A 23,134-nucleotide genomic window follows, 5' to 3' on the forward strand; every position below is an offset into this window, starting at 1 on the left:
CGGTGAGTGCCGAGCGGTCACCGCCGCGGGGGGACCCGGGGCTGAGGCGGCCGCGACCCTCGGGGCCGGTGCGGGGCGCGCCCRGGCCACCACCGCCGGCTACTGCCCCTGGGCTGGACTACATTTCCCAGCGAGCCCCGCGCCGAGCAGGCAGAGCCCGCGAGAGTCAGGCGGCCGCGCGCCGGGACTTCATTTCCCGCAGTCCCTCACGGGCCGGAAGCGGCCGTGCGGTGGTTCCGCGGCGGCGGCGGCCCAGGAGCGGCGGGGAGGCGGCGGCGCTCGGCGCTCCCGGCGGCGGMGATGGACGTGACCGGGCCCGAGACCGACTGGCGCAGCACCAACTTCCGCCAGAAGCTCGTCAGCCAGATGTGAGTGAGAGCCGCGGGCTCGGGGCTGGGTAGGCCGCGCGCGGGCCTCGACTCCTGTCAGAGGGGCTTGAGCGGCTCCTGCCGCCCCCGGGCCGCCCGCGGGGCTGAGTCCCGCCTGTGTCCGCCCCTCTGCAAGGCTRTCCGGCCCTCCCCTGGCTGGCTGAATTCCTGCCCGGTGCCGGTGTTTCCTCTCCTGAGCGGGCCTCGTTCCGAGGATTGATTCGGACCCTGTGCGGGGGTAACCGGGACTGTTCCTCGACTTAGTTTTTCCCATACTCCTCTTTCACTTTCCTCTTCCCCAGCAATACCGACTTCCTACCCTACTGGGCATCATCGGTGTTAGGACTTCGATTTTGGCAGTGTCCGTGATGTGAAATTCGATGTATTCAGCCTTATGAAAGTCGCTATTATGGGCTTGCGTCTGACATTTGGGGGCAAATATGAAATAAAAATGCTGGTGATTTAACGTGAAGCTCAGCTTGTTGCCTTTTCAGTTGTCCTTTGTGAAATGATTACTTTCCTTGAATTACTTTGCTAGTCTGCARGCTTTTTCTATTTTTTGGAAGGCGCTTCTACGTTGTCCAAGGTGGTTACCACAGAAGTGAAAACACTGTTCTAAMGTAATGTTGAAGTGCTAATGCATGTATGCTTGGAAAGCTTGATGTTCCYTTGTTGATTATAAGAATCAATATCTAAAACGGGAGTGTCTTTTTTTTAATGACATAAACAGTTTTCTGTTTGACTGTGATGTAGGAGTGTGGATGTATGCTTTTGCTTGTAGGGCACCACTTTATTCTGGCCCTTATAGAGAGTCAGTACATAGAGGTGCCCTGGGAGTCTCCTTTTTAAAGGCTTTTCCTAAATGTGTTCTTAAATATTGGTTTTGCCTGAAGATCTGATCTGGGTTGTAAACTCAGTCAGTGGTAGTGGATGGTTCCTGCCCTGAGCTGATTCTAGGCTGTTTCAGAAGGGAATTGTGTTGAGTGTAGGAGAGGGATAGAACTCAAGTTTTGTGAAGGTCCATGAGTTCATGTGGTGCTAGCCCTGAAACTCGTCTTCTTGTTCCACTGTGACAACTGATTCATGGAGTCATGGTGTGGATTGGGTAAGGGGGCTCGGGTGATTCTGAAGAACATGTTCTACAAGATTTTTCAGTTAAACCAGCTCACCTGAATGAGAGGTTGCACATAGTTGGGCTGGAAATAAGCTTCTTGAGAGTGGAGGGAGAATTCCTGAAGCTGGTGTTGGTGCTGAATGCTTTGTCTTGTTGTGAAACCACAACTCTGAGTGTTCTGCCTGAAATCAGAAAGGCAGATTTTTAGTGCACATCTTGTGATACACTTAATAAGTGCTTATGAGGCAGRTGRAGGTTGAATKTGCTGGTACCAGTCCAGTCCCCAGWGTTTTGTAGAGCTGGGTRTTCAGSAAGGAACATTAYTTAGTAYCCTTAGCTCTGTGCTAAAGCTGTGACTCTTTCTAACTGACTTTTCTGGTCTTTTAATGTAAATATTTTTATGTTGATTGCAGTTAAATATGTGGACAAGGAACAAGTTGTGTCTTTTTTTTACCTCCTAGTCTAAACTTTTATTGGAATGCTCACAGATAGGACATGGAGAGCTTGGAGTGGCACTTTCAGTAATGCAGATGTAGTCATAATTATACATCTTTCATGTTCTATAACATCAAGAGGAAATGRTGGATACATATAAAAGCAGATAATTTCTTTGCTGTGGATTTTTTTTTCCAAGCTCCTTTATGAGCAGTTCACTTTAAGGTTTTTTTTCCCATGTAGGAATAGTTATTCTGCATTATGTTCAGATTCTACTTCAGTTTGAGTAACCTTCAYATATAGCAGCATTGTTTTAGTGGCTGCCAGACCCTGCAAACAGGTTCCCAGAAGAGCCTGACAGCAGGTACACTGAGTTCTGTATTTAAGACTGCAGCAGTTTGGCTGTAAGCTGCTGGATTGCCAGGTAAGGGGGTGAGTTGTGGTAGCCTAAACTCCTGCATTTTGAGAGCATCTACTCTTCTCTGACTGTCATTGAATTAATTCAGAAAGCTGAACCAAGTTTACTACTTGTGCAAGCACCATTCCTGCTGCATGGAAGGTGGTAGAAGTCGAAGGGAAAGAAAACAGTAATGCCTCTTAAGAATGGCTGAAACTTTCAGGGCTCACTACCCTGACCTGAATTTAATGTAGGGTAGCTGCTCATGCAATGGCAGTCACTAAAAAAKAACTTTCTGATACATTAATTACAAGGTGAAAGTATTTCCTGAAAGTATTTCCACTTGTTTGTGGAATTTAGACTGCAACTGCTAGRCTGCTTTAAAAAAGAACAGGTTTTGCAGGGAAGTTTCCAAGAATGACAATGCCTAGAAGATTTGAATAGGGCTTCATCTGGCTGAACTCCTTGTTTTAGGATGTCTTTCTCTTTGCATGTTCCGTAGTTGAATTGGTTGCTGCTCTTTGATATACTGAGAATAGCCCTTCTTTTCCACTCCTATATCCTCCTACTCTGCCCATCCCTGCACCTCTGCCCTTCTCTGTCCCTAATCAATGCTCCCAGTCATTATCCTCACTCACTGGTTAAGCCTCTGTGCCTTTTGGCAATCTTTTTTTGTTTTGTTTTGCACCTTATGTTTAGAGAATTCTTTTGGAAAGTCCTGATGCTAGGAAGCTCAAGCTCATTGTTTGCCAAACATGGATTACATTAATCCGGTCATTCAGCTTTCCTCAAATAAACAAGTCCTGGTATTTTGTCAGGTAGTAAAAGAATTACTTGCTTAGCAGTTAGTCTTGAATTTCTGCAAAGAATATTTGTGTTGTCTTTTAGAAATTAGTTGGCTTTTCTCCATTATTTGAAGAAACTTTAAAGGGTGGCAATTTTAATATATGTGGTGGTGGTTTGGTTTGAGGTTTTCTTTTGTGGTGACTGGGTTTTTTGTTTKTTCTTAACCTATAAATGAAAGAGGGTACAAAGCTGTTTCATGGACCTTTCTAACTACAGGAAGCATTTTGCAATGCCCTCAAGTAATGTCCAGCCTTGTTTTTCCCTCTTTCTTTTCAGTGATGAAGCTATGAGGAAAGCTGGTGTTGCCCATAATAAATCCAGCAAAGATATGGAGAGCCATGTGTTTATGAAGGCCAAAACAAGGGTAAAGCATSTCTATTTGCTTCTAGAAGATACTGGGTGTCAAAAAGTTATAAATAAAATGCAGATTTAGTAAAACCAATGCACTTTAGAGTACTGAGTTATTTGAATTTTCGATTTCTATGTACTGCTTATTTTTCCCTGAAGGGAAGCGAGGAGTTCTGCATCCAATATATGCATCAAACTGGACTTAGGGCAAGACAGCAAGACTGCTGATGCTGCAGCATTTCATGCATATATGGAACCATGACCTGAATATTTGTGTGTAGTGAATTGCATAGAATTTCCTTTATCTATGATGTAGCACCATTCCAGTTTGGTGGTCAGAAAAACCTAGGCTGTCAATGAAAAGGCTCTGTCAAGAGTAACCCCAAGGGAAGAGCTGTGGTCTCTGTGAAAGTCTGGCTATGATRTACAATTCTACACTCTACCAAACCCTAAACTTCTTCCCTGGAGCCGTTTAGGAGAAATTGGATACTGTTGCTGTCTCCAAACAAGCCACGTTTGAAATAGAACTTATCTTGGTGAAAATGTTATAATGTTGATGTCACAAATCTGTGCCTACTGTTAGCATCTTCCCTGGTGAGTTGTCTCATGGGCAGGAAGGTTGTCTCAGCCCTTTGCAGCTTCTTATGGGTTATGAAGCACACTAAGAAAATATTGCAAAGCATATTTGTCTTTTCACTTAGACACTTTGATCATGTTAGTTTTGAAAGTTATTAATTTACTTGTATTTGTACTATGAACTTACTTTTAAAAAAAGTTATTGTAGTATGAATGTGACGTAATTCAAGGACTAAAGTAATTCAGTGTGACAATTAAGCAGGTTCTCCCCTTATAAAAAAGGAATTATAGTAGATAAGAACTGGAAATGTATGTTAGTTTATAATGCTTGCATCTTTGATCCTCATTMATGTGGCTGTCAGGGAGATACTTTACTGTGAATTTTGTGGTTTCTTGGCCTTCTTGTACTGCCAAACACAATGACGTATTAGTAAAAATATTCCTAGTTAATAAACAGACTGTTTCTTGGAAGTGGACTGCTCTGAAAAGCCCACACACATTGTAAAGTAAAATCCAGTATGTTGAGGAAGAATACTGAAGAAACAGAAAGTAATGGTTGTTCTATTTTCATTCCTTATGCTAAAATACTCATTTTTCACCTCCAGGAGGAATATCTTTCTCTTGTGGCCAGACTTATTATCCATTTTCGAGATATTCGTAAGTAATTTTTTTTAGTTTTGGCTTTCTTTTCTTCTCAATCTTGGTTACTCATTGCATTCTCCTAAATGAAAAAAAAAAAAAAAATTAAATTTTAGTGTTTTTATGCGTGATTCTGTATATGACTCTTAACAAGTTGCTTTAAAAATCTTCCTGTAGCATGCATGTCTAATTCCTAAATACTATTTCTTTTACACCTCATTATAATGGAAAAGTATTGAGAAATTATCTAAACTTGCTACTTTTCGTCCTTCCTAATTTTTCCTGTATTTTGCCCTTCTTTCCATTATTTGTATAKTATTCTGGTTACCAAATTGTTTTAGGTTAATGTATTTTATTAGAGCTACAGTAGATAGTGGGTTTTTAAAGTTTTTTTTTAATTACAATGTGAATATCTTTCTTGTAGAGAGTATATCCAGAAGGTCCATATGATGATATTAGCAAAGATAATTAATTGTTTTTTCTTTGCAGATAATAAGAAATCTCAAGCTTCAGTCAGTGGTAAGAGTTCCTTTCTTGTTGTTTTTTTCTTCCTTCCTTCTGTACTCTCCATTTCTAAATAGAGCAGCTTGGGAATCAGGGCTGTGGTGTACTAAGAATAAAGCATCTGTGTATTCCCTAGCTGGAATATTAAATGCTGCTGGAGGAAGGGAAGGGTAGCGTGATAGTCTTGTTCAGTGAGAAGGATGACAGGCATGGATGGTGCTTTGGATGTAACACWGGAGACCTGTTTGTTTCCCTGTTTGTACTGTTGTTAGCTCACAGCACTAAGATTCWTGAAAGCACAAGAATGGTTGAAAAGAATCTCCTGCCAAGCAGCCCAGATTCCTGCGTGTTGCCAGCTTTGGGCTCCTCAGGTGTTGGAGCAGAGGCAGAAGTGTTCACAGGGCATAYGTGCTGTGCTGTTTGGCTGTGCTTAGATCTGATCCTGACTCCTGYCTCTGCTAATTCTCACTGTAGGATATGTTAGGGACATAGTATGATCCTGTGTTTTTATCCCCCTGTAGGTCAAATATTCAGTGTCTGTGGCTGAATAACATGCAGTYTAGACTGCTGGAAATTATTTTATARGTATGCTTAAGAAAGAGGTGGTACGGTGTTCTGCACCTGGTTAATATTGCTTCTGCACCCCGTGTTGTGTTTTGTCCTCTTGAATTACCTTTCTCTCRTTAACCTCATTTCCTTTGTGTCTAGGATTCAGATTACGAAATCTGTCTTGAAAGGCACTGAATTAATTTCAGTGCAAAATAAAAGTGATGTTAGAGGGGGAGCTGTGTAGCAAAGTACATCCTCTGGTCTGAGCATCGCTTCTCTGACTTGAGGAGGAAGATCCACAGTGGGGCTCTCTTGGTTTTTGAGGTTAAAAGCTGTATACCACATGGAGTTTTGTTGGCAGCTTTTTTTSACTTGTGTATAAAGTTGGAGGTGTCTATTAAGTTCCTTTTCTTTAATGTATTTAAAATCTGTGGAACTTCATGACCCTGGAGCACTTAAAGTCATCTCTATTTACAGAGGAGCAAAGGTGTGTCAGAAGCCTCTTGTCTCACAGGCAGAGCAGTGAATCTTAGTTTGTCAGGGTATTGGATCTAGTCATGGTCTGAAATTGCCAGATCAGAAAGTGGATGATGGGGAGCAGAGGATTTTGGAAAAGAATTTCATGGCTGGCTGCATCTTGGTAACTGTTTTCTTTGTAGATCCGATGAATGCCCTGCAGAATCTAACTGGGGGTCCCACAGCAGGGGCGCCTGGGATGGGCATGGCTTCCCGAGCACCAGGAGCACCAATGAGTGGGATGGCTGGCCTTGGTCCAATGGCACAGCAGATGAGTCTCCCAGGGCAGCAGCAGCCTCCTGGAACCTCGGGAATGGCTCCTCACGGTATGCCTGGTGTGTCTACAGCTACTCAGCAGAGTAAGTGTTCAGTTTRCCTCAGCCACTGAAATTGTTGTATCAGCTTTTCAGCAATAAGTCCTTTCCCCAAGGAAAAGGTGCTGAAGAGATGTCCTACTTCTGRCTAAATCAGCCAAATGAACTGGGGAAAAAATTGATTTTAAGTACTGCCACCTAATTGGMTAACTGTCTTCCTTAGTGTAGTGAGCAACAGTATGCCTGTCATATGAACAAATTCTTCTCTTGTCCTACACARTGTAGAACATTGTTTTTGTAGAAACAATCACATAGATCACCTATGTGATCTATGGCATGATGCTTCCTGCTGGTGACCTCAGTGCACATTTCCTCCTGCACACTTTCACTCTCTTTACTTAGGTTGCTGACCTAATGCAGGCAGAGTGAACTAGATGTAGTACAAAAAATTATAAAGTAGTTAATTCTGCTGTTAATGTGCCTCATCCGTTTGAGGAACCAAAAGTATATACTGCTAATGAAGGACATGAATAATCTCCCACTGTTTGGGTCTCATATCTGAAGTACAATCTTAYCTTCTCTTTAGCCCAACTTCAGCTGCAGCAGATAGCTCAGCAGCAACAGCAGCAGCAGCAGCAATTCCAGCAGCAGCAGGTGGCTCTGCAGCAGCAGCAGCAGTTCCAGGCTCAGCAGTCAGCCATGCAGCAGCAGTTCCAGGTCCAGCAGCAGCAGGCGGCGGCTGCTGCAGTGGCCCAGCAGCAGCAGCAGCAACAGCAGCAGTTGCAGGCTGTCCAGCAGCAGCAGCAGCACATGCTGAAACTGCAGATGCAGCAGCAGCAAAACCAACAGCAGGTGATGACAAACAGCTTCARTGGCAAATGAGGTGATGGGTTACTGTCAAGTGAGGCTTGGCTTGTGTGGAAGTATCAGCTCTGCCTCTTGCTAACACATTTCCACTTTAGGGTAGGGCTTCAGGTTAGACTGGCAAGTTAACTGACAGCAATATATTACATGCTAGAGGAAAGGTTTTAAAGTTGTTTTATTKCTTTCTTCTGTCATAACAACAGAGAATTAAAATCTTTGTCTCTTTCTTTTTATAAATGTCAGGATTGTCACTCATTCTGACAGAAGTAGGTGGGAAAGAACAGCCCTGGAATTACTCTRGCAATAGTGGCTGTTTTGTCTTGGTGTGAATAAGTTGCCCCTTTTGGTAAGAGGTTGTTACATTTGCAAAGCTGTATCCGAGCCCRTTTTTAGAGGAGAAGCTGATGGACTTCACCTTTGCTTTTAAAAGTGATAGCAGGGCTTGTAATGTGGAAATAGAGGCTATAGCTCCATTTAGAGGTGAGATACATGAAGGATGAGTGGGTGAAAAGGTTGGACTTYCCCTTTGGGCTTAAAACATCAATATGCTGTCTTAGGATCCTGTTTACTTTTGGGTTATGCTATAAAAGTAAGTCTGCTGCCGCATTGCTGGAAGCTTTAGCATCCTGATTTTTCCTGCTTTCCAGATGCAGCAGCAACAGCAGCAGCAACAACTTCAGCGGATTGCTCAGATGCAGCAGCTGCAGGCAGCACAGGTCATGCAGGCACAACAGCAGCAGCAACAGCAGCAGCAGCAACAACAGCAAATACCACAACAACAGATACAGCAGCAGCCACCTCAACAAGTCATGCAACAGCAGATGCAACAGATGCAGCAGCAACAACAGCAGCAACAGCAGCAGCAGCAGCAACAGCAACAGGTTGCTCAGGCACAACAATCTCAGCTTCCACCACAATCCCAGCCTCAACCCCAGCCCATGGTATCTCAGCCACAGGCAATCTCAGGACAAATTCCCAGTCAGGTTATGCCTGTTACTCTCACACCACAGCAGATAAAAGCTATGCAGGTAAGGGCTAGTGACCAGCTGATTGTTCATTTGTTATGATCATCTAGAGGAATAAAAATAGATCTGATTTTTGCTAATAATGAAGTAAGAAAACCATAACTTGATAAGAGCTCTGTMGTTAGCAAGTTTTGAGTACAGGGTGTTTAAAGGTTTCTGTCTGGGCCTGCCAGTAGAGAGCAGTTTTGTGTCTAAGAGTAGGTGTTCTGGAAATCTGAAAACGATTGTTGCAGCTAATATTAAAGGAATTAATTCTTGTCTCACTATTGAATGGACAAGTGAAAAAGAAAAAAACATACTGTAGTTAAAGAAGAATTATCTCCATGATGTTTGCTTTTCTAGAACATGAGCAAGTGCTTTTAAGTGTTCTAGACTGGAGCCAGCGTTAGCTCTCTACCAGGTTGGCTTTGCTTCTGCTGCCATGTTGAGAGGTTTTGGCATCTCTAAATGGCAGCAGAAGCACACTGGTTGTTCCTGCCTGGAAGAGAAGGTGCGTAAGATGGTAGTTTTACTTTGTTGAACCTCTTGCTGGGTAATCCTTTTAATGGTGCAGCTTTTGGAACTGTTACACTCATTTATATCTGGGTTCCATAGGTTACTGTTGAACCAAAGCTCAGACCTGTTTTTCTTTGGGTCTTGCTTGGGGGGGAGTGGAGTGTCAGCCACACTTGAGAAATGGATGAGTTGACACCTCCACTTCGTCCTCCTACCAGCTAAGCTTGGAGTAGTTAAATGTCATGATTGTCACACTGCCAGATATAATGAATGTATAAACATTTGAAATGCTGGTCATTGGTAGGTTTGCCAGAAGGTTAAGTATCTATTATTGTGTTGAAGACCYGATAGAACAGGTAAGAAGTTGCAAGAAATAGTTGAATTGGATGTGCAGTCTGTGAGAAAACTATTCTAAATGTTATAAACATGGGAACTTACTTTCACAGAGACCCTCAAAAACTTTAGTTTGTGAAGCTGGTCTTGTCTCCATACCCTTTTTTTATGAGCACAGTCAATGCAATTGAAACAGAAGTGTCATACTCTACTCAGGTATGAATGTTTACTTTGGTTTTTATTCTTGTACTCAAGGTAAGAGCTCAGCTGGTCCAGCAGCAGCAGCAGGCAGCAGCAGCAGTSCAAGCAGCTCAGGCCCAGGCTGCTCAGATGGGAGCTTCAGGGCAGGTAAGGGCCCAGGAGCCAATATCACAAGTCACAGGCCTGTGGCAAGTGCATGCTGGAGATGAGCATGGAGAAGGGTTTCTGATGAGGGGTCTGACATTGGTCATCTCCTTTATAAAGGGGATATGGTCTTCTATGCTGTTTCTCCTTTGCCTGGAGTCAGAGGCAGGATTTCATTGACCTTTCTGTGCATGCTCTCTGTCCCAAGTAGGTACGAGTGTTGCCTGTACTGACACAGGAATGCACATGAGTAAGATGGTCTCCTGTGGGCACACTACAAGTCTGACTGTTGGTTACTGGAGTGTATCACCTCTTCTTTYGTTAAACTTTCTTAGGTTACTGCTTTGTTGTGTAAACTGATTTCTGTACTGTGAATCTTTGCCTGCTATCTTTAATCACATGTGATTTACCTTCCATCTTTATGTATTGACTATAAAAAATAGTGTAGACAGTGAAATCTCTCTGCACTCCCCTTTCAGTCTTTTCATTTTTCATTCTTCTTCTGAGTGAAATGGGCAGTAGATCTAGATTGCTCTTGTTTTGGATGTGAATTGTGAAGAAAAAATGGCGTGTGTCACAAGTGGAGAGTTACATTAAAAAAGAAGTGCTGGGTGAAAGCTTGTTGTCTAACATGGTTTTTCTATCCTGCAATACACCTGTAGCCCCAGTGGTTGTTCCTTGATGTGTGTCTGGTATGAAGGAGTCATGGGGAAAAAATGGGGGATGGCTCGAGCTGAACCTCTCATCCCATTTTCCACAAGAATATGAAAGTCTTTTGTGGCTTACCTCTGTAGTATTTCATATTGAGGCATTTTACAGACATGGGTAAGTACAAATATCACCACTCTTTAGATGGAGAGAGAAGCATACAGATGACATGAGGCTGACTAGGACTGATGGTAGAATTCTTTTTGTATACCCAGACATTCCACATTTTTCATGCACCATTTTCTATTCAGTGCACAAGTAATTTTATAGATTCAGTAAGAAGCTTTTCATACGGACTGTAATAGCAGTTGTTACCTCAAGTGCCTCTCCCTGACTTGTATCAGGAATAGTGTCTTGTACCATGGTAACTTGTGGCCCACATCCTTGTTGATGTGGCCAAATTCTGTTTCTGAATTGGTCTTTTGGCTTGTGTCAGTGTAACACAGGATGTGAAAACAAAGCAGTGGTAAGTACAGTTGGGACAGTACTGGCAGCAAAGAATGCTCTTTGTACAGTTGAAATGTGAATTAAAACTTGTTTGTTTCTTAAGTAATTTCCAGGTGGGGGCTTCAGGGACTTAGGTTGGCTGGAAGGACACACTGGCTTTTTTCCTTGTTACTAACTTTATGGTGCTCTTTTCAACTCTGAAGCAGATGGATTGTGTTTATGTAGAGTCAACTTAATTCTTGCCCTGTTTAGTGTATTCATGTGCCAGTGGCTTAATAGCACAGTGCATTTGAAAAGATTTGGGTGATAAGATGATTGACAGTGAGTTTTATATTGCAGCTTTATTCAGTCCTGTGCAGTAAACTTGGGGATTACTCTTTATTTACCACATGTGGAGTTTGGAATATGCCACATACGGGCTTTACTCCATTTATGCTCATGCCATTGCAATATGAGTCTACTAAAATTCACTTAACACTATGAAGTCCAATAACTAAATGAGTTTCTTGTACTTGTCTAGATATTTTCTGTTTATAATAGTTTTAAGATTGTGGCTGTACATAATATTACAATGCAGCTTCAGTGTTGAGAGTGTATAAAGATTTTCTTTAATTAATAAGAAGTTTCTTTTAAGACTAGATTTTTGCTTTGTATTTAGTACATTTTTCACCAGCATCAGCATTTTCAATAAATCTGTCTTGATTTATTTGGTTCAGGGAAGCTTTCTTTATAAACAAACTCTATCCCAATCTTTGCTTGCTACTGTCAAACTTAGTCTTTAGGGGCTTTCAAACTGGGAGTTTTCTTGCTATGTCTGCATTTTTCCTTTTCTATAAAGTTTCTGTACATAAATTAAAAGCAATCCCAGGTTTAAAAATGGATTMATGTTAATTTTGAAGTTCAAGAGACACCGTGCAGGTCAGTGTTACCTTGCACAGGTCTCAGTAGCCCTTGGGAGCTTGTAACTCACAGGGAAGCTGATGGCAGTAGTGTCCTAGCAACCAGAGAGTTACACAAATGCTTGCAGCACCAAGGGAAAAAAATCTGTAATCAACAAGTTAAGTTAAGTATTAGTAAAGTTTAGGTCACTGTTCTGGTGCAATTCCTTTAGGTGCTCACAATGCAGAGTTGCTGTTTGAAAATACAAGCTGCCTTTAGTGGAGTGGCAGTGGCATTGTATATACATGTGCTTGCCACAAGCTGTGTATTTATGGACTTCTGAATGTTTGGATGTTAGATGAAAGGAAGTTACAGGTTCAGGATTCTAATTGTTATATTCCATATTCTACTTAATTTTTGTTAAATAATAGGGTTTGTACCTTGCTTTGGAGCGAGATTCTCTTCCTCTTCTTGTTCTCTGATTTATCTCAGTTTACAGGGTCTGAAATTTTAAAATTTTACCCCATAAGAATCAATTTCACTTATGGAGGAGGACTTCTGTTAAGTTAAAATCTTCTTCAAAAGTACTTGAACATTTCTGGTTATGTTCTTGTTTTACAAGAAGCATAACTCCTTTATGGATATATTGCTTTGGAACCCCCTTTCCTTATGCTTTGTCAAAAGGTTACAGGTTTTTTAAATATCAGTTCAACTGGAGAATGGGGAAAAATTGATTACTTTTGTTAAGAGAGTGGAATTGGTGTCATTTCATGTAAATATTTCCTTTCCAAAGCACACATTTCAAAAAATACAAAAAACACCAACCCAGATTTGTGTGATTGTGCACATTTAACCAAACACAATACGACAAAGAGCTGAAAGCCTTTCAACTGGAGTTTGTCATGCTGGTGTTCAGCGGTTTGCCAGACACTTAACCTTTGAATATTCTCCTAATCTCCTTGGCCTCAGGGGAAGTAATCTAAATCTTCCCACTTTGGTGGTGTGGCTTCAGAAACACGGCCAGGATGGACATGTGGGTCACCATAACATCCCTGAGATTCCACATGCTCCAGAGATCCATGTGTATTCACGAGGGTCTAAGATGGGGTGATTGAGCCTGAAAGGATTTTTTTTTCCCCCTAGCTATTTCCCCCTTTTTTTGKTTTTTTTAGGGTTATGTTGCTTCACCAGCTCTCATGTTGATACTGTAGCTCTTCACTGCACTTTGTGGCATCCACCTGTGCTTTGTGGCAGTGCTGGGTTGTTGTGTTTGCTCGTGGCGGCTGTTGCATGCTGTGTGTGCATGTGTGTGTGATGTCTGAGGCGCTTCCATTTGCTCCCTCTTGAAATCCTGTCTCTGACCATCCTTCTTTGCCTGGATGGAAAGGGACTGCATTGCTCTGATGTGAACTAACAGCTGTGCTGAATTTGACACTATTTTCTTTATCAGTTATTGCTTTCCTTTTTCAGTCTTGCTATGTTGTATTTAATTTTATTTATTTTTAACAATTGTAAGCACATGCATTCTCTGACTCTCTAGAGACATGTTGCTGGCTGCTTCAGTCCATTTACATAAACACCAAGCAGGAGTGTCCCAAACCATTTACAGGAAGGAGACTACACTATCTCTTAGGTTAGTTAAGACTGTGTAGGTTCCTTGGTAACATGTAAGCTAGGAAAAAAAGGTAGCCCAGAGAACTTTACTTTGAAGATCTTTGAAGTACCAGTCAAAAGCTCTATTATTGATACGTGAATCTGCCAAAGTTACCTGAATATTGCCCCAAAAATATGCTGTATTTGTTGTAAATTCTCAGTATGTAGTGTAATATCAAATATTAAATAACAGAGGACTACACAGATAGAGATATATAGATGTATATAAAATCAAATCTATGTGGCTCATGCAGGCCGATGGTTTTGAAAGGTACCTCTAAACACTGAAGAGCAGCATAGTCACAATACTGTTTTAAAATACAAATTCATTCTAATTCTAACCTTAATAATTTATCCTAAATGATTGTACTTTAGGGTGTACTCATTCTATASAAGTGGAGAATCAAAAAGTACTCATTCTATACAAGTGGAGAATCAAAAAGCGTGAATAAGATTGAGGAACGTCATGGACTCAGAATGATTTAGCACAGCTTAGTAATAGAGGAATAGGTACTTTTCAAAATTAGGGAAATAAAAAGGGTATATTTGATTTACTCTGTGGGCTATAAAAGGAAATAGATYTTTCAAAAAGGAAGTCCTTTTTGTTGTCTTTGTCATTGTTGTATTGGCAGAAGTTAGGCTGGTGTGAAATTTGCTCACTGTGGAGCACAGTACTGACAGTGCTGTTGAACTGTCAGATAGAACATTTTATACTGGCAGGGGCATTTGCAAATACTGCTAAACCCTCAGAGTCCACAGTGAGGGAAAGCACATCAGAAACCTATAGCATTATAGTGCTTCTTATATGGAACATTCTTGACAGCAGTCTTAGAGTACTTACTTCCAAGAATTCTAGAACTTCAAGATGTCAGAAAAAATTTAGGAAAGGCCTTTCATGGAAATGACAAGATAGTCAACCCTTGACCTATGAATCTAAGTCTGCATATGAGCTCAAGATACCAGGAACTGATTAGRTGCTGTCTGAAAACAGATAGAAGGRGTATAAAAAGGAGTTTGATTTCCAAGCCAGCACATTAGGTTAACCTTTAGAAAAGAAGCTCACTAACCTTCCCTTCATGCTCCCCCTCCCCAGTTCCTGGAGGTTGCATGTGCTTCTCATCCTGCCAGTGCACTGCATTTCTTGTTTTGCGATTACTTTTGTCTGTTGTCCCTCTGTCCTCAAAGATGATCACCGCACCTATGGCCCGAGGTGGGATGCAAATCAGACCACGGTTCCCGCCTACCACCGCTGTGTCTGCTACACCACCAAGCTCCATCCCCTTGGGCGGACAGCAAATGCCACAGGTATTTACTGGGTCAAAGCACATTGTGTCAGGAATTGTGCAAAGCTTCACTGCCTGGGTTTGTAGTGCTGCCTTTCAAGCAAGGGGACATTCACTTYTGCATCAAACAATGAACTTGCTGGTTTTATTCAGGGCGTTGATCTGTTCAGGTTTGTGTTTTCTATGGATCTTTTTTCATTTTAAGTAATAGGTTTCTGAGAGCTTGGGATATCATATAAAGCATTTTTAAAGTGGCATAGAATTTTATTTTAACATGTAAAACTTTTCTGTGTTCAGAAATTATTCAACTCTCGAATTAAAGGTCCACACTCGTTGAGTGTGCATTTCTGAGTGGTGCAAGTCCGCACTGCAGTGCACCTGGCTGAGTTGTGTCCAGGATTTTGCTTGGCATATGTTAATGCTCTGTACAGGAGCTTCTTTCATTACTAGTAAACTTGGCTTGTTTCAGTTTGAGCAGCTTCTTGGTGTGATATCAGGGACCCAGAAAATTTTGCGCTGTTCTTTTCTTTCATGGTTGTGTAGGAGGAACTGCCAGACACTTGTACCTGCATYAGAGAAGAACCTGTGTAGGCAGGCTGGCAGCACCTATCCTGCTGTTGCTGGAAAATGCATGAGGTCAGAGCACTTTGTTTCTTCTCAGGAGTTTGCAAAGGTAGTTACAGTGACCAGAAAGATTCTGCAATCCTAGACAAACACACCTGTGGTCAYTTCTGGTTGAAGATGGATGGTCATTTCAATCCAGGAAAGCGTGTATATGTTAGCTGACATAAACTCCAGGCATGGCTGTGGGTCAAGGAGGAATTTACTTTGAGCTTTGGTCACTATAGCAGTTAACATATACTGAGACAATCATCTCCCATTTGAAATATCTCCAGTATTTGAGGCTTTCCCATGGATATTTAAGTATTAGTTTTTCTTATACTTAATATTTGACTTATAACAAAAGACTACTATTTCAAGCATTCAGTGCCATAGGGTGATCCTTTAGCACTGTCATTATTCCTGAGTAGTTTTGGTTTCTAACACCAAGTGAACTTGGGTCATCAGGGAGTGCTCTCAGTAGCATGCCAAGGATTGTGAAAGTGATGTAGAAGGCTGAACAACTGGACAAGACAGAATAAGAGAAATYTTTAATGAACAATGATTGGAGTGAAAGTGGCACCTAAGGAGGTGGTAGGATGAGTGAGTGAGTCATGGTTTCCTGGTGGCTGGAAACACATTTTCAAAGGCAGTCTGACCTGCCATATACTTGACAGCTCTGGATCAGCATGAATCTCTTAATAGTGTCTGCCAAAACATTTGGCAGATTCTAGGTAGATTTGAAATTGGAAGTGGTGTCTTTTACACTAATCTTATAAAACACTTAACTGATATTGTCTGTATTGTATCTTCCTTRTCATCAGAGCCCTTGCATCCATTCACAAAAAGAGCAAAGGGCTGTAGCRTACATGTGGCCATTAATCACTCATKTAAGATYATGTTCTCTMCTTGACTGTMGTATCAAAATCCATTTAGATGTGGTGATAGGTAGTTCAGAGCATATTTTCTCTTTAGAAAAGAATCTTGGTATTGCACTGAAGAATGCTTTTCAAGAAGGACCASATGTGATACCAATACCATGTGGCTATTTTTACCCCATATGACAAAACAGTCTGTCCTTTTTTTATCACAAGACTCATTTGATTCTGCAGTGAGTTTATTTGTTTGATTGGGTTTTTTTACTCTGTTTCTTCAAAAAAAAAAAAAAAAAAAAAGACATGTTTACTGATAAGGCATGGTATTCCACAATCTACTGGTATTTTGAATTGCAAGAGTTAGAACTGAGAGCTCTGACCAGCCTTATCTCCCAAGTGCTGTTCTGTGCCTGAGACTAAGCAAACTGGAGACAGAACTCATGGCTGGGTTTATCTTCCAGGACAGTGTGCTCTGAACACTAAGAATAGCTTTAATTTAGTGGATGTAGGTGCAAACTTTTGTCATGCAAGCCTAAATATCTTTTGGGCAAGACAGAAAATTAGGGTTTGGTGTCATCAGGTCACTGCAGAGTCACAGAGCAAATTCACACTCAGTGGGCTATAGTAGCTGTCCATGGACATGATTTTATGTGCAGAAATTTATGTACTTCTGTGACAAAAAAAGTGATCTTAGTCTGACTTGATGAAAAATGGGTGCAGTATTCATATGGGTAAGTTCTAAATCACTTGCTGTCTAAAAGCACATTAAATAGACTTGTGAGAAATCAGGGAATGCTGTTCGCAGTGTCCATCCTAGCTTCCTTCCAAACACGGTGAGCTGCCTGCTGTCTGTGGGAGACAAACTGTGCTTTTCARTCTCAGACATGCTTTGCCAGCTATTGAGGAGACACATGCTGTTAAAGAATCCACCTCCTCTGGAAAACAGTAAGCACAGGCTCAATAGTTGTTGWTTATGGGGAAAAGGAAGATAATGTAGCTGATACTGTAACACCATTTCAGCCTCACTTGTTCTAACTCTTTGTGTGAGAGGTTGTGAAGGTAYTGGGGCTCTTGAAGATTGAAAATAACACCATAGTATGTCAGGCTGCAATTGATTTTAAACTTTTCTATAACAGATTATAAACTAGTATCTTCAAGCTTAGTAGTTTTGCACCAAGCTGGGGATTGTTTGTGCCCTTTTTTKGGGGGGGAGTATGACCTCTTGCATAGCTGCAGTGTGATGTACCAAGCAAAGCGTTTCCTGTTGTAGTCAGTGTGTCCATGCAAAAGTAGATGCAATACTTTTTAATGTGGTAAATGTCAYATCCTCTGGGGATATTTAAATGGATATTTAACAAGAGAGTGAAGGATAACAGCAATTTGTAGTGCCTGTGAAGTGTCTGTGACTTGTGGATTTACTGTAACCTTTGCTTAAGAATGGTTTAGACTGAGGGAAAAAGTTGTTAATTCAAAGATGCTAATCAATGACTTACAGAATGGACACATGGGTTAATGAGCCACAATATATTGCCTCTGCAGGCAGATAAATTCCATTTATCTTTGTACTTATTTATAGCCTCGAGTCATATGAACTCTGCATGTGCCTTAAATAAACATGATCACTCAATAATCCCATTACTATACCACACCTYGGGCCATTGCACAGGTTTTCTTGTTTAGTTTTAAGTGACTAAGGGGAAATATGTGTATTAGAACAAATGTGAGAACTTGCTCAGAATTGCATATAACCTGGCTTTGGCACTGTAGAATGTACAGAATAAACTTAGTTGTTATCCAGAGTTTGGTTCTGTTCTGGAAATGCTTACTTGTCTTTTTRTCCTTTAGGCACACCTCACCATTCTCCAGAGGTCAGAGAGCTACTTCTTATTTTTTTCACTTGGCCATTCAGTTTGGAGGTTCTATCTCCACTCAGATTTTCAGAGCTGAATATTTAAACAAGATGTTGGTGATTTGGTTTACCTAATTTTTTTCTTCCTTCTTCCTAAAGAAAACCAGTTGAGAAGCTACAGTCAAGTCTGACAGACCTTTGAAGACTGCAATTAAAATGTCTAAATAAGAAGAGGTTTTTTGATTCTTAATTCTCAAGTGGGAACTGTCTTTTCTTCCTGCTTTTCTTTAGTTCTAGTAAAGTACAGATTATTCACATGGCACTTCTGACATTTCAGTTGCAGCATGATGGTTTGGGCAGTGAAAAGTAATTATTATACAATTAATTCAAGCTATGTACAGTTGTAATGGTTATTTCTACTGAAGTTGGTAAGATTTACTGCCTTGGAAGCTTCAAGAGTGATACAGGTGGGAATGTCCTTATGAGGGAGAAAGGAAACTAATACTTTCATYTCTTGTAGGCCTGAGGACACACTTCTCTCCACAGGTAAAGCCCTTTAGTTAGGTTCCCATCCTCTACTCCCTTTTGTTGTTACTGATCGTATCTTTTCCCATGTTCCAGGTCAGCCAGAACAATATCACCATGATGTCATCCCCATCTCCTGTCCAGCAAGCTCAAACACCCCAGTCAATGCCTCCACCACCACAGCCACAGCCTTCTCCTCAGCCAGGCCAGCCAACTTCACAGCCAAACTCAAATGTCAGGTGAGCCACACTGCAGCTTCTGAGGACTTCTGTTAATGCCATAAGCATCASGTTTTCAGTAACATTCAATATATCTTACTCTGTTTCCATTGAAGTGAATTAAATTTAATACTAACTGCACTGGGAGCACTGGTGAGACTGTGCAGAATGTACTCTAAAAGCTCCCATTTTAAATAAAGAAATTGTGTATGAAATCCTCACCAAGGCAGAACTGCCATAATGATCTTACTAAAATCATACCTGCTCACAGGCTGATGATCCTTCCATGTCAGATTCTGGCAAGTTTGATTTTATGCTTATTTTTCAGCTCTGGCCCTGCTCCATCACCCAGCAGCTTTCTCCCCAGTCCATCTCCCCAGCCATCGCAGAGCCCAGCAGCTGCACGAACACCTCAGAACTTTAGTGTCCCATCCCCAGGTCCTTTAAACACTCCAGGTAAATGATCTGAGAGCTCTACTGCAGGCCATGGGTTGGACTGTTTTGGTAACTGTAATAGTTCCCAGGAAACCTGTTAACTTTGGCACAGTGTAAACTTCAAAGCAGTAAATTCATTGTGTTTGTTTAGTATTTAATGCACCAGAGTGAAGGCAAATACCTAGAAAATGGGAATATAGAACTTCGGAATTTTTCAGAAAAAATATTAAGTGGGAATTGCTGTTCAAGATTCTGAAATGTGAGAATAATGTTCTGCAATATCTTATCACCCTGTGACATGCAGTTTTCGTTTTTGCCAGGAAATCCAAATTCAGTCATGAGTCCAGCCAGCTCTGGTCAGTCAGAGGAGCAACAGTATCTGGAAAAACTCAAACAGCTATCAAAATACATTGAGCCACTCCGGAGGATGATCAATAAAATAGATAAAAATGAAGGTGAGATTCCCTATATTTGGCCATGTGTTTCTCTGTGTCAGCTCTCTTGTCTGCTGAAAGAAGCAATACTTTGTCTTTTGTGGTGACTTCTTTTCCAGGGATTAAATATGTCAGARAGTTAGCTGCTCTTTTATGCTTCCAACTAGAAATTTTACTGTGAAGAATGGGCAAAATCTTTATCCTTAAATTCTCATCAGTTTTTACTTCTGATGGTTTTGAAACATGTGGTGTTTATGCTCTGGATATATTTAGGATTAGGTGAAAGGTCTTTAAGCCTCACTACTTTCTTCAGTATTGGCTCATTTTTGTTTTTGACGGTGTGATTTCTGTCTGCAAAAACGGAAGCTGTTCTTGTAGTCAGTGTTTGTGTCTCTCATRCTGTTTCAGACAGGAAGAAGGACTTGAGTAAAATGAAGAGTCTCTTGGATATCCTGACTGACCCTTCAAAACGGTAACTTTTTGTCAGTTTTCCCAGCTATTCCAGAAATCTGTTGTTCAGCATCCAGCCATTGAGGCTGTCTGTGGGGCTCAGATAGCAGAAACACTTCAGCTGAGGTGCCCATTTTATGAGTGATGTGGATGAAATTTCTCCTCTTCCTCAGGTGCCCCCTGAAGACACTGCAGAAATGTGAAATTGCTCTGGAGAAGCTGAAAAATGATATGGCTGTGGTATGTCATGCTTTGTGCCAGCAAAGAGAAGCAATTAATTCAAAAGGTGTTAGGATTTCGCAGGGTCATTTTTGCAGTTATTATTTGTGCTGTTAAGACTTCCAAGTATGGTTGGATAAAATAAGAAAACAGGAAAAAATGGGGAAGCATTTACTTCATGTAAGTCACCTGTATGTATCTTTTACCTGAACTTTCAATCTTGTGCTTTGTGCCACGACTTGAATAATTCTGTGAACTTTGTGACTGATTTCAGGGCAGCCTTCCTAAACCAAAAGTGCATATGGTTGGGTTTTTTTTTTCTGTACCTCCTTCCTTAATGTTGCTATATACAGCTTTGTGAATCATTTGCATTCCATGCATTGGAAGTTTACTGCTATAAAACTTTTTAGAATCAATAGTAGATATTTCTCTTTTTGGTGATGATTAAAAGGGGCTTCTGTTGTGTTTCAGCCTACTCCACCACCTCCYCCAGTGCCCCCTACCAAACAGCAGTACTTGTGTCAGCCACTTTTGGATGCAGTTCTGGCCAACATCCGCTCCCCAGTCTTCAACCATTCCCTGTACCGGACGTTCATGCCGGCGATGACGGCGATCCACGGGCAGCCCATCACGTACGTACCACGGGCCTGCTGTCTGTCTGATGTGCTCATCAGCTGAGGAAAAATGGTTTTGTAGAAACTATTAAAAGAAAAGATGGCTTTATGGATGGGAGTGACTTCCAGCTTTTCTTTTTTCATGTGTAAAATATTTGACAAATACAGCGTTGGCACATTTTCACCTGGTCCTTTTGTGCATGTTTTACATAGGGCCCCAATTGCTTTCCCTCGAAAACGGAAATATGAAGAGGATGATAGGCAAACCATACCAAATGTCTTACAAGGAGAAGTTGCAAGATTAAATCCTAAATTTCTGGTGAACCTGGACCCTTCCCACTGCAGTAATAATGGCACAGTTCATCTCATATGCAAGCTAGGTAAGCAAGAATAAAGAGAGAGGTACAGCCTGATTCCTCCTGGGGGTTCAGCAGCTAGAAAAAAATTATGCACAAAAAGTCTGCTGTCTGGCAAGAAATGCTCTGTTCTGATGGGAAGTGTGTTTGCATTCTAGATGACAAGAACCTTCCAAATGTCCCACCACTACAGCTCAGTGTTCCAGCAGACTATCCAGATCAGAGCCCTCTGTGGATAAAGAACCCCAGACAGTATGGTAYGAGGATGTTGCTTTGACATTTGTTGGGCATGTGCATGTGGCARTAGTGGGGAAATGTGAACACCTAATTATGACAATTTCCTTTATCTGTTATCTTTTTTCTTCCAGCAGCCAATCCCTTTTTGCAGTCAGTGTATCGATACATGACTTCAAAACTATTGCAACTCCCAGACAAGCATTCAGTCACAGCACTCTTGAACACSTGGGCACAAAGCATTCGTCAGGCCTGTCTCTCTGCTGCATAACAGCTCACCTTCTAAATCATGAAACAAGAAAGAAGGTCTCAACAGCTGGCCTCTTCCACATGCCACTGGAAAACCTGAGTGTGGGGAGGTTACTTCAGAAGAAAGAAGCCTTATGTTGTTTTGTTTCTAGGTGTTGGGTTCAATAGAGAACCTGATGTTAGCTTTCATGCTTTCTATCTTCTGCCTCTGTGGACTTTTGCCAGCATTTTCAAATATACAAAATATGTATATATGGTTCTTGAGACTGTATTTAGGATGAATTTTTATTGTCTTCTTAGAGAAGAAATTATTTGTGGACTTCCATCAGGGAGTCTGGTTTAAAAGGGGGTAGGGAAAAAATGTCCTAATTTGCTTCAAAATTTGTTCAGTGCCAGTATTTCTTTCACACTGTATGTTTTGTGACCTGATATTGCCCAGAAATAAATTAGCTGCAACTACAATGTGCTTGCAAACTTCCCAGTGGTTGCAGGAAATCTTTTTGCCTACTAGCTTTGCCCAGAGATGGGATAAATTACAGCCTTTTAAGGCATTCCTCAAATATGTGAGATAAATCTGGCTAGTTATACTTGAGGGTGGGAGTGTGGAACCAAATAGAGCAAAAAAAAAAGTATTTTATAGCTTATTTTAAATGCTACTTTGTATAAAYGGTTTTTGGTTAGCAGGGACCACACCTTTCTCACTCCAGAAGAGTAAGGTTGATGAGAAAGAAGAGATACTTACGTGCACACTGACTTACTCTATCAATTCAGTAAATGTGTTCATAAAGGTGGCAGGAAAACCAACAGTGTAAAGGCCCAATGACACAATCCAGCAGGTTTGTAACTACATTTCTTCTTTTATGAGTCTTTCTGAGGCATTTGGGAGTTAACTTCCTTTGGGAGTTAATATAGAAACATTTTCTGTGCACTGCATTAACTCAATTTGTTTTAAACWGAAAAGGCAAAAAACAACGTCTCAGGAGTAGAACTGACAACTAATACATTGTGCCTTGAACAATGATGGGCACTCAAGTCAGTCATCAGCTGCCTTATTGTTGGGCACTTCCAATGAAAACATTTACCATAAGTAACTCTAATTTAATGCATTTTTCATATTTCTCCATGTGTATTAGTTACTCCCTCTTAAGTTCCTGGTGCAGGAGAATKGCAAGTATCAGATGTTCCAATAATATCCTGTGCCAACTCTCCATATCATTCTGCAAACCCTAAAGAGTAGCTGGGCTCTCTTACAGTAGTRTCAAGAAATTGCTATGACCTCTGTAAATCTGTGTGGTGTCACCAGTTTTAGGATGTTTTTAAATGTGGGTACTKAGTAAGCACTGACTGAGGCAGCAAAATGCGACGTATTTTGTACATGAACTAATKCATTATCTGTTTGTTTCTACTGTAATAAATTTATTATTATTCCTGTGGTGGA

General features: G+C 41.1%; 1 protein-coding gene across 3 annotated transcripts; it reads left to right on the top strand.

Moving 5' to 3' along the window:
• Positions 1 to 41: 41 nt before the first annotated feature.
• Positions 42 to 23,129, top strand: MED15 (mediator complex subunit 15). 3 transcript variants are annotated; one of them, XM_057373808.1, is made up of 18 exons: positions 42 to 368; positions 3,437 to 3,524; positions 4,690 to 4,741; positions 5,213 to 5,242; positions 6,436 to 6,651; positions 7,193 to 7,458; positions 8,118 to 8,498; positions 9,579 to 9,671; positions 14,541 to 14,660; positions 18,584 to 18,726; positions 19,034 to 19,161; positions 19,461 to 19,595; positions 19,983 to 20,046; positions 20,198 to 20,264; positions 20,715 to 20,875; positions 21,071 to 21,237; positions 21,372 to 21,470; positions 21,585 to 23,129. In XM_057373808.1, the coding sequence occupies exons 1-18, from the start codon at positions 301 to 303 to the stop codon at positions 21,716 to 21,718; spliced, it is 2,412 nt and encodes an 803-aa protein (XP_057229791.1). In that variant the 5' UTR covers positions 42 to 300; the 3' UTR covers positions 21,719 to 23,129. The 3 variants fall into 3 exon arrangements, with proteins under 3 accessions (XP_057229791.1, XP_057229790.1, XP_057229792.1); XM_057373807.1 differs by having other exon boundaries at positions 43 to 368; positions 21,582 to 23,129; XM_057373809.1 differs by lacking the exon at positions 14,541 to 14,660 and having other exon boundaries at positions 45 to 368; positions 21,582 to 23,129.
• Positions 23,130 to 23,134: the final 5 nt, after the last annotated feature.

Source organism: Malurus melanocephalus, unplaced genomic scaffold, assembly GCF_030028575.1.
Source record: "Malurus melanocephalus ecotype Western Australia unplaced genomic scaffold, MMel_1.1 scaffold_208, whole genome shotgun sequence".
NCBI classification, from domain to species: domain Eukaryota; kingdom Metazoa; phylum Chordata; class Aves; order Passeriformes; family Maluridae; genus Malurus; species Malurus melanocephalus.